General features: G+C 49.6%; 3 protein-coding genes across 3 annotated transcripts; 2 read left to right on the top strand and 1 right to left on the bottom strand.

The window, feature by feature from the left end:
- Positions 1-585: 585 nt before the first annotated feature.
- Positions 586-2710, top strand: FIESC28_03766 (uncharacterized protein; the record flags this gene model as incomplete). Its single annotated transcript, XM_031157915.1, has 5 exons — positions 586-996; positions 1044-1236; positions 1287-1583; positions 1633-1876; positions 1927-2710. 5 exons carry the CDS (start codon positions 586-588, stop codon positions 2708-2710), a joined length of 1929 nt encoding a protein of 642 aa, XP_031018175.1.
- Positions 2711-2972: 262 nt separating this feature from the next.
- FIESC28_03765 (uncharacterized protein) lies at positions 2973-4515 on the bottom strand (the record flags this gene model as incomplete). Its single annotated transcript, XM_031157914.1, has 2 exons — positions 2973-3925; positions 3975-4515. The coding sequence occupies 2 exons, from the start codon at positions 4513-4515 to the stop codon at positions 2973-2975; spliced, it is 1494 nt and encodes a 497-aa protein (XP_031018174.1).
- A 1385-nt stretch (positions 4516-5900) lies between these two features.
- Positions 5901-10284, top strand: FIESC28_03764 (uncharacterized protein; the record flags this gene model as incomplete). Its single annotated transcript, XM_031157913.1, has 2 exons — positions 5901-9708; positions 9761-10284. 2 exons carry the CDS (start codon positions 5901-5903, stop codon positions 10282-10284), a joined length of 4332 nt encoding a protein of 1443 aa, XP_031018173.1.
- Positions 10285-11549: the final 1265 nt, after the last annotated feature.

Raw genomic sequence — 11549 nt, 5'->3', positions numbered from 1 at the left:
AAAAAAAAAAAAAAAACCTCTGAATTAAGAACATCGCATTAATTTCGTCTATCTATTCCATCCGCAGCGTTCTTCCTTCAGTCACTCTGTATCCCCACGAGTCCTCCCTCACGGGAGGGACTTCCTCCGACGTCACGTTTTGTGTTGTCTTTGCGAAGTAGTCTGAAGGTTGATTTATCGATTGAAAAAAAAAAGAGATTCGTCTCCTTTTTTCCGGTCGTCGTTGCTAGAAGAACAAGGGCCATCATAGTCCGCGTCCGTCTCGTCTTTGTTGGTCACTTCTGTGACTAACATTGTCTCAATTTCTACACGGGCGAGGCTCCAGGAGCACCGACATTTCTTATTATAGTATTTTATAGTATTTTGAATTTACATAATATCATCATTGGTTTTCCACGTGTTAATGTATCAAGTTTTCGTTTCGTCAGAGTGGATTTGTGTCTATGAAATCTCGACGACGTCATTGTGTGCTGTATCCGAAGGAAGGTCCGATCATGAATTCTTAAGACTTCCAAAGATTACTAGACTACAGTCTCTATTACTTCATATTAATTGCTGGTGCTTTGCATCGAATAAATAATCGCCATGTTCAAATTAACGAAACCCTCGTCTTCTCGTGTCTATCGATTCTCGTCATTGCCAATGCGATATCTCACCAATAACTACGCTTCCCAGGCTGGGAAATCACAGTCTACCACTACCAAGACTAAATCCAAGCACAAATATGATAACCTTCCTCTGAGCACGAGCGGTCCTATAAACTGTGCGCTCAGTGGTACATCGCTCTTGAATACGCCGTACTTGAACAAAGGCTCTGCGTTTCCTCCGGATGAGCGCCGCACGTTCAATCTTACGGGCTTACTGCCTCAAGGTGTTCAGACGCTCGATCAGCAGTGCAAGCGTGCCTATGAGCAGTATGCATCTCAACCTGACGATTTGGCCAAGAACACTTTCTTGACTTCACTCAAAGACCAAAATGAGATCCTCTATTACAAGGTAAGCTGCAACAATTGTGTCGTGGGGTTGTAATAACTCTGGTATAGCTACTTCAGCTTCATCTCGAAGAGATGATGAGCATAGTGTATACACCAACGGAAGGCGACGCTATCCAGAACTACTCTAGACTGTTTCGACGCCCGGAGGGCTGTTACCTCAACATTGAAGATCCCGATCATGTAGAGCAGGATCTTGGACAATGGGGCAACGCAGAGGACATTGACTATATTGTTGTATCTGGTCAGTTGTGCGCCACCACGAACTGCAACAAACAACTAACAGACCAACAGATGGAGAAGAAATCCTCGGCATCGGTGACCAAGGCGTCGGCGGCATCCTAATCTCCGTCGCCAAGCTGGTCCTCACAACGCTCTGCGCAGGTGTACATCCTAACAGAACACTTCCTGTAGTTCTAGACTGCGGCACAGATAACAAGGAGCTTCTTGACGATGAGTTGTATCTCGGCTTGAAGAAGAACCGTGTCCGTGGCGAAGAGTATGCCAAGTTTGTCGACAACTTCGTTCAATCTGCCAGGAAGCTCTACCCGAATGCTTACATCCATTTCGAGGACTTTGGCCTTAGCAACGGTAAGTTACACTCACGACTGGAGATAGTGCAGTACTGACTTGCATGTAGCGAGGAAAATTCTGGAACGTTATCGTCCGGATTTTGCTTGCTTTAACGACGATGTCCAAGGAACCGGCTGCGTGACTCTCGCCGCCATCATGTCAGGTCTTCAAGCAAGTGACCAGAAGCTCAAGGATTTGCGCATGTTAGTTTTCGGCTCCGGGAGTGCCGGTCTCGGTATCGCAGATCAAGTTCGCGATGCTATCGCTACAGAAGGAAACATGAGCCACGAGGATGCAGCAAAGCAGATCTGGTAGGACCCTCATCGAAACTCATTTAAAGATAAATACTTACCAGTATTAGGTTGATCGACAAGCCTGGTCTTCTCACCTCGGAAACTGAAGATGTCACTGATTCTCAGAAGATGTACACCAAAGACGTGTCGGAGTGGAAAGACAAGGACACCGATTTACTCTCTGTCGTCAAAGAAGTTCGTCCAAATGTTCTCATCGGCACATCTACCAAGGCCGGAGCCTTTACCGAAGACATCATCCGTGCCATGGCCGAGCACCACGAGCGTCCTATTGTCCTCCCTCTATCCAACCCAACGCGTCTTCACGAGGCCAAGCCCGAAGATATCTTGAAATGGACAGACGGAAAGGCCCTTGTAGCCACCGGCTCACCCTTCCCAGCTGTCAAAGGCCCATGGGGTAAAAACGGCGAAGAAGTAACCATCAACGTCGGCGAGTGCAACAACTCAGTCGTCTTCCCCGGCATCGGTCTCGGCTGCGTCCTCTCCCGGGCCAAGCATCTAACCGATCGCATGCTCGTCGCAGCCGTAGAAGGCGTATCCTCTCTAAGTCCCATTCTTAAAGACTCGACAGCTCCTCTTGTACCAGACGTTAGTTCAGTGCGGGATGTAAGTGTGAGAATTGCACGCAATGTGATACAAGCCGCTGTCAAGGATGGTGAGGCTACACAAGAAGGTATCCCTGACGATGAGGACGATCTGGAAGAGTGGATCAAGGAACAGATGTGGGATCCCGAGTACCGGCCCTTGAAGCAGGTTGATTTGGAGAGTGCCACAAGGGAAGCCAGAGGCGAACTGAAAAAGGCCGGCACGGTACATAGAAGTGGTCACACATAGATCTACTAGCCTAGGATGGTATATAATATAATGGCTAATTGCTTATTGTAGTACAGCTTAGTTAGTCCGCTTCTATAATCTTTTCATGTATCAAAGACAGTTTGATTTCCAATTCAGTCCTAAAACTGCATGATAAGAATACACGTTATTCATATACCTGGACCTTTTTCAAGTCCAGGAGGCACATTTACTAGACGCAAACCCGAACGCCCAACCTACCTTGTGGCATAACACATTTCATATCTTATCGTCTTTATATCATTTAAATGACTCCAGCACGGGCAGCCTCTCCAGCATTGTCTTGCACAAGCTCTTCCATCTTCTTCTTGCCCCTTCCGAGACCGCCTTCGCCAACACCCATGCGACGGGCAACATATCGCTGAGCGACAGTGCCAATAGAGAGGTTTAGAAGCTCCTCGAGCCACTCGGCTACCCACTCTCGGGGATCAACACCGCCACTCTCGATAATGTCCCTGATCTCATCCGGGACGTTAGCATCCAAAGCCTCGCCTTCCTCGCCAGAATGAGGGGTGAGAGGAGCAGGGGTGTCCAGCCACTGAACCCATCGAGCAGGAATAGACTGGCTGACGGTATAAAACTCGATATCATGGATAGGGTCCAAGATGAATACTGCGAAGCAGATAAGCTCCTCGTCGTCGTCCTGGTCCTCGACATCGGATTCCTTCTCCTTCTCTGCAGAAGCAGTGCGAGCAAACAGAGTTTCATCGGAATCCACAGCAATTGCCTGGATGGCTAAGAACAGATCAGATGTTCGAACAGGGTTGGTTTCGCTGACGTCTTCTGTGGCCTTTTGCTTGGCTGCCTCTACACCACCGTTGGCGGAGAAGTATTCGTTCGCATGCGATTCGGCGTTGGCGCGGCAAAGCTTGGTTCCCTCTGGCATTCCATTCACCAAGCCCAACTCGCGAGCAGTGTCGCTTTGTCTCCACCAAGGTCCGTCGTGCCATCCAGCAGAACTATCAGTACTACGTCGAGACTGACTTTCCTGCCCACGCTGGATAACCAAGAGATCACCACCCTCAACCTGAGCCATCACATGGCCAAACACGTTATGAACCAGAGGGTCGAGGGATGGGTAGCCGACAATATCGTGGGTGATGTGAATAATAAGACGCTCGTGGGAGCTAATGGGAGGTGCAAGAGTATGGAGGATGTTGGTAAATGTAGGGAGAGCGCGGTGTCGAAGTTCGTCACCTAAAATCTCGATTAGTCTGGACCCATGATTGCTCTTCATTGGCCATACCGTAGTTTCGCAAGGTGTTGACGTCCAGTCCCCTAATTCCCTTGACCTGCTCCGCCCACTTCTTGGCTTCTTCATTCTGCTGGATCTGGGTGACAGCAGCTTCAGCTTGCTTCATGGCAGCACTGGCCGTGGACAGAATGCCACCCCACCATCCCCCACCAGAGGCCTGGGGAGTAGCATCCTGGACAGGTTCAGCAGTTGGCTTTTTTTCATTCTCAAGAAGCTCTGAGCTCGTCGCGCTCGGTGTGAAGGTAGCTTTCAAACTGCGTGTACTGTCTGTTGATTTGCGGGGGTCACCGGCAGGAGGTGTCGCTGTGGAACGGCGGGTAGCATCCTTGATTCGAGGAGTATGAGGTCGTGAAGGCTGCTCGGCCAGCTCTGATTCGAGATCGGCTAGAATGTCCTGGTCGGCAATTGCCTTGGATGCGGCAGAAGTAGGCTTGGTCTTGGTGGTCTTCTTGGGCTTCTTTTCAAGGTCAAGGCCAGAGAAGAGCTCGTCGACATCGTCGCCAGCGGTGGGCTTGGTCTTTTTTGACGCCATGGTTACAAATTGTATCTACCAAGTTGGACAAAACCGTGTCGATTCGTAAATGGTCCTGGGGCTACTGAAGGTTTTCGTGGTGATGGTTTGTCGAAGGCGGGGGTTGAAAGAAGGTTGTCTGGCGCAAATGGGTGAGGAAATCTAAGGAGATGGTTGGAGCTCCGGGACAGCTGCAAGGGTCCATGGACACCGGGAAGGCAGGAACATCTAACACGTGCGGTTTCCAACAGATAGCCACAGTTACATCACTAGCATACAGGTATGGAGAAATGGGTTACAACACAGGAGCATCTTCAATCAATAAGTGCCTAGTATTAATTTAATAAATTCGGTAACTATAACTACCTATTAATGATATCATTACGTTCCTTGGAAAGCCTCCTATTTCGAGTGTATCAAGATGTAATGACTGATGTACTGAAACATGTACTTTATGGCTACCCACCAAGGACGCATGACACTGCGTGTGGGAAGCCTCACCTGGAGCTCAGCCCAAGTACTCAGAAAGTACAGTCATTGGCTCACCTGCGACTTACACAGCCAAACAGCCACTAACACGCAGTGATTTACAGCAGACGACAATGTCATGCTCATTCCCGAGTTGTACTAGCGTCTTGCAGTTCCGCAGCATCTGTAGTTTCTGATTGGCCTGGGCGAACCCCGGAGAAGGGGTTGCTGGGGATGATACGTACCGGTGGTTTCCCAGGTCCCTGAGCCTTGTGAGAGAGTGGCCTTCAGTGGCCAGGATGCCACTAACAGCAAGGCCCCAGGCGGGTCTGGTCTAGCCTTGGCTGGCTTATTCGGACCACGACACCTCGAGAAAATCGACAGAGACCAACATCAGAGCCAAAAGGAGACTGACTGTCTTCATCACTCACCCGCGACTTCAGTCATATGTTGGCAACTCTTGGTTAAACCATCGCATCGCCACAAGATCAAGGGCAGTAGAAGTTGATTAATTCTGACTACAGTGTTATTAGACGCCCTTGTTTTTCTTTTACATTGGCCTCTTTTCTTGCGCTTTTGCAAATAGGTACTGTACCTGTTGCCGCCAGTTCCCTGTACTTCAAAATTCTTTCTCTGCCCTGGCTTGTTTCTCTTACTCCATCCGACACGCTCATCTCAATCATTCATATCCACGCACTTTGAGCCTCATCCTCCCTTACCCTTTTCACTATCACTAGGTAGTCTTCAATTTCTGCTCATCTTGCAGGTATTTGTTGACCCTTTTAACACTGCGCACTAAGTTGCCTGTGCCTGTGGACTCACTCGCATGACGCCTCTCGCGGGCCCGGCTGGTCGCTACACGTCCTTGCTGTAACATCCCAGCCTCACCTCAGAGCCTGTCCTCTGTTCTGTCTTGTCTTGTTCTGCCTTGACTGACAATGGACCGCTCGCGCCGGATGCCTCAACGTCGCCGCCCTTTAGGAGCTTCTGCTTCTCCTACCTCTACTTCAGAGGCTTCCTTTGACTTTAACCCAATCACGAGCCCTGTTGTCGCTCAGACTAATACCACTCCTGGTGGTCGTCGCTCTACCAAACCCCTTCAACACGCCTTCACTTTCTCACCTCCAAGTAGTAGTCGTAACTCAAATCCCAAGAGGCGATCTACTACTATGGATAATTTCCCAATGCAAGATGAGGGTGAGCATGGCCCAAAAAAGGGCGGACACAGTCTCCGTAAGCGTGCTCGTGTGGATTACACATTTGAGCACATTGACGATGATGTCGTTGTCCCCAACTCGACATCTTCAGCACGCGGTAAGAAGCGAAGGTCAGAAATCAATTTTGACACGGATGACTTTTACAACAACGACTCAAAGAGAAGAGGCGCCTCTATGGGTGCCGATACTCCGTCAAGCCGACGGAGGAATCCGACACGCAAATCCAGTGACCTGAAAGCATTTCATCAGGCTGCTTTGCAGGATGACGATAACGAAGTCCAAGACACCATCGAAGTTGGTGCATACTACTCAGATGTTGACGATTCTGAACTCAGAGATGGTGCTGATTCAAATAACTCATCCCCCCAATCCAAAATGTCACCGAAAACCTCACCCCAGAAATCGCCCCAAAATGAGTCGACAAAAAATGAGCTACCAGCACCGCAATTTCATAACGGGTTTCAGATTGGACCTGCAACAGAAAATGCTGCCTCAAGTTCTGAAGTCAATCAAGTTCTCTCAGAAAAACCTTATCCTGCTGTGGAACATATAAGCAACTCTATCGAGGAACTTGTATCTCAGCCTGCAGAGCCGCAAGCCGAAAACTTCCCTAACGCGGAACCTGAGCCAGCAACTTATAATTACCAACAACCTTCGACTACATTGGAAGCTGATTATCCATTAACTCCTTTGGAAACGGCGGTACCAAGTACAAAACCTGAGCCAGCTGCTAGTGCCACTGCACTGACAGTGCCAGATATCAGCATTAAAGCGGAGGAGGCAGAGCCCGCGGCAGTGTCAGTGTCAGCGCCAGAGTTGGCACCGACAATAGCACAATTGCCTATTACAGCCGATGAGAACAATCAGAGTGAATCTACCCATTCACCTATTGTTCCTGCATCCCAACCAGAGCCTGCAAATATCATTAGCGAACTCCCTCCTGCTGAACCTACTTCACAACTTAATCCAGAACCCGAATCTCTCACCAGCAGCACCACAACTATCATCGAAGAAAAGGAAGCACCTCACCAACCAGTCGTTGAACAAGTTGAACAAGAGCAAATACTGGAACCACCTACTCAGCTACCGGATCAGCACCAAGAAGACAAAATGGACAAGATGGATATAGATCCTCTTCTGGAGGAGAATGTTCCTCAAGATATCGAAATGACTGATGCCGTTGCCATTGATACTCCAGCCGCGCAAGATAAAGTTTCTACGCCTTCACCTGAACCTACATCTACATCAGCACTTGGGCCTGCAGATTTGCCATCACCGTTGCCATCAAATACAATCTCCTCATCACCACCAAAGTCGCCCGCTAAACTACGGTCGCCATCGCCAGCTCAGGAAGACGAACAACTACCTCAGGAAACTACCATTCCCTCTCCAAACGTCAATACTGATGAAATCCGCATGTCTGTGGAGTTGAGTAACGGCCACCAAACTGAGACTGAGAACGTGAACAAAGAGGTTGTTGAGGAGAACAACGAGGACAAAGAACCAGAATCAGTTGAGATGCCAGTCACTGCAGATGAGCCGCAGATCCCAGATTCACCTCAAAATCACATCACTCAAGAGGAACCAGCCATTGTTTCGAGTCCTATCGAACCGAAAGCTCCTACGCCCCCTCCCGCTGAGACCATCGAGACCCCAGCATCTTCTGCGCCTTCAGAGACAAAACCTAGTCCTCAAAAGCCTGTCGCTCCTCGAGTTCCCCTGGAGTTTATGCCACAACCTACTCCGGTCGGGCGCTGGTCTCATCTTAAGCCTTATGTCGAAGGCGAGTTCACGATGTATCCAGAAAAGAAGGGTAATGAAGACGGCAATGATGATGTGACCCCAGAAGGAAAGGATGCCGATCGAGACGCCGACATGGAGCCTATGGTCGATGATCAAGATGATGCAGGACTCGAAGCTCCCACGCCTGCACTTAACACACCTACTCGTGGCTCTCCTGTCCCAGATTCAGCAGATCCAACCGCCCTCAATTCGCCTGCTCCTGCTGGTGAGGATGGTGACGAGGCTGACGAGTCTCAAGAGTTGTCAGAGCGCACCCGATACTACAAATACCGAAAGCTAAGAGACCCCGAGGAGTACGTCTCGGTTCTCGAGAATTATGAAGATATGTCTACTGAAGAACTTTACGAACTTCTCGAAGCCGTCAATGTCTCTATGGTTCAGTGGCAGGACGAGTGGACTGAGCAAGGCGCAATTGTCGACGACTATGAGAACTCTCTTCGTAGACGAGCGGCTGATTCCAAATATGAGGCCCGTACTCGCAACCTTCATCAACATGGTATCAACTACGAGGAGCCTGAATTCGCCGTCAAGGGATACAAGTCTCGTGAAAAGGAAGGCCTTACCGAGACTCGATATCTCCAAGGACAGGATCGCATCATGGCCGCTACTTACGGCTTTGAGTATGATCCTCATCCTTCAAAGATAGGCAAACAAAACCCCGAGACACAACAAGTCGGAGTCATGACTCGCGGTCGATCTTTGCGAAATCAGCCTAGACAAACCGCCAAGGCCACAGAGGGAGAGGAGGTGGTCGGCAAACGCCAACGAAAGCCCGTTCAGCTTTTCGATCCCACGACACAGGATGTCAGCAGGAGCTCGACACCTGTGCCCGCCACTCGAGCCACTGGTCGTCGACGCAAGAATGCCAACGCCGAGGACGAACCGCAGACCAATCTTGCAGTTAGCTTCACCAGCGAGGTTGTCTCGGATGGCGAAGGTCCTAAGACCAGACGCAAGCGTGGCATTCGTAGCAAGAACACTGTGCAAGAGGAGGAGGCTGTGCCAACCCCAGATACCGAGGAAGCAGTTCAAGAATCGCCTCAAAAGCCCACTCGTCGGGGCCGTGCCAGACCTGCTGTCAAGTATGAGGAGGCAGATCCCAACGAGTTTGTCGACGAAGAACCCCAAGAAGAGGAAGAAGAGGTTATGGAGGAGCCAGAAGAGAATGAGAAAGTAAAAGAGGAGAAACCAACAGTCCGACGACATCTCGTTACCCTCAAACTTCCCAGTGGTTACTTTGAGGCCACGCCCGAGATGGAGATTGTCGACAACGGTGACTCGCGCCCGACTACTGCTTGCTCTGAGGAGTCTTCTCAGACTGTCGAATCGTCCTATTCTTTCCGACCTAAAAGACAGAAGCGTTTCCGAGACGATCCTGACGAAACTGAAGAGTCAGGCCAGGCACCACCAAAGAAGAGAGGCAAACGAACAAGCGGCGGTACCACTGCTGCCGAAATCCCATCAACTGCATCGACACCTGCTCCATCTACTGAACAGGCACAGCCCATCAACAGCCGCAAGATTCAGAAGATCAAGGTTGTCAGGTCTGGTCAGGATACCAAGAATGGAGGCACGCCGCAAGCAACGCCGGCACCTCTTCCCCCTCCTCCACCACCTGCCCCAGCTACCCCTACCCCTACCCCTGGTCCGGTCGATGACAACGATGATACCCCCAAGGACTACAAGTCGATGACCAAGTCCGAGAAGATGTCTGCCTCCATGAAGAGTAAGCTATTCAACCGATTACTTTACGCTTTCCACAAACTAACACAATACAGACCGTTGGGCCAACGGCAATATGGCTGGAGCTGTTGAAAAGCGTAAGGCGACCTTGGCGGCTAAGAAGGCTGCCCAAGCGGCAGCCGAGCAAAGAACGGGTGTCGTCGCGCCTAAGCCCAAGGGCAAGACTCCCATGAAGAGAGATTCTACCCTCAAGATGCAGATGGCACCAGAGCAGCCTCAGATGCCACTACAGCAGCAGCAGCAGCAGCCGCCACCTCCACCACACATGATGCATCAACAACCGCCTCCTATGCACCCTCATCAACATCAGCACCATCCTCATCAATACCCGGTTCATCACCAACACCCCCAGCACCATCATCAGCACCCTCCTCCTCCTCCTCCTCCCCACCCAGCTCACATGCAGCAGATGCATCACCCCCAGCATATGCCTCCTCACCCGCCGCCACCACCGCCGCATCAGCCTGGAAACCCACCTCCTCCTTTCATGCATGGCCACGGTCAACATCCCAACCATGGTCACAGCCACGGGATGCCTGGGATGGGATACCACTATTAGAGCTTGCCGTTCACTGCTGATGGCGGTGTAATCATGTCTACAAGAAAACGAAACAATCAACAAAAACACTTATCAAGTCGGTGGCCTTCAACCCACTGACTCGACGTCACCTTCACGAACCCCCAAGAGACAAGCGCGGTCTCTTTCCCAGTACATACAGCCGCTCTGTATACTACGAATATCAAGAGAGGTTTTATTTTGGATTCTGCTTCTCCGTCACGCTGTTTCTCTTGTACACTAGATGCGAACAAAAAAACTCCTTTTTTTCGTTGTGCGGTTTCTCGATTTGTTTTATCTGCTTATTTCTTAATGTTGTTCACCACATATATATGCATCAGGGGAGGCTTTGCATAATCGTTCGGCATCATATAGCGGCGAATGCCTCAGACTTGGGAGGCTAAGCGTGGAAAAGAAAATGGGGGGTAGCGAAGCGTACCTAAAAGACTTAATGTTCACGTTATACATATCAATGCGCCTTTGTTTCTAATACTTTGTGAATGTTTGTGCCGTAATTAATTGTAAGAGTCTGCTATGCTGCATTGGTAGTGACAAAGGACAAAGAACCAATTGCATGTGCTTATTGTGATGGGTACAGCATACGTGAACCTTGATTGTATTGGTGAATTTGAGCTAAGGTCAATCCTGTTGCTACAAACACCAAGTAGATTTACCCAGAACATAGGATAACAAAGACGAGTACCAATGCAAGCAGGCATACAAACGGCTATCTTCTTGACATTAAAAATATCACCGCAAACACCCGCAGTAGTGAAATACACTGCCAACCGTCCTTGTGTACACGAATACCGGTTACTCACCAGAGTAGAGTATTAAGCAGATCCTTACCACAGGGTAGATGCAATCAAACCTAACGGTAGACTCTGTACACTGCTCTAGCGTACCAGGTGTGGATGCAGACGCAAACGCTTACAAAGTAAGATGCATGCACCTACCGGAGTACTTGGCAATCATGCGAACAAATTCACTGACATCACAGTCACAAGGTCAACGGCGGGGAGAGTTGCACATATTTGAACCGAAAAACATCACAAAACGCCTTGGGAGAATCGTTTTGAAGTGACTTTTGTTTTGTCCTTGATGTGAATGCCTGGTATGTGAATCATCCTTACACGCCGCAACCGAAATGCAAAGAGCCTTGTGCCAAATCCAGCGACTTTAAAAGTAGTAGATAAAAAGAACATTCCCCTGTTTTTAACCCTTCCCTTTGACCCAGGGCAGATGAAAAAAGGGAATAGGAGTCTCGG

This window comes from Fusarium coffeatum, assembly GCF_003316985.1.
Source record: "Fusarium coffeatum strain FIESC_28 chromosome Unknown BRIP53273_contig_77, whole genome shotgun sequence".
Lineage (NCBI taxonomy): Eukaryota > Fungi > Ascomycota > Sordariomycetes > Hypocreales > Nectriaceae > Fusarium > Fusarium coffeatum.
The sequence above is the reverse complement of the archived record's forward strand: the minus strand, read 5'-3'. Positions and strand labels throughout refer to the sequence as shown.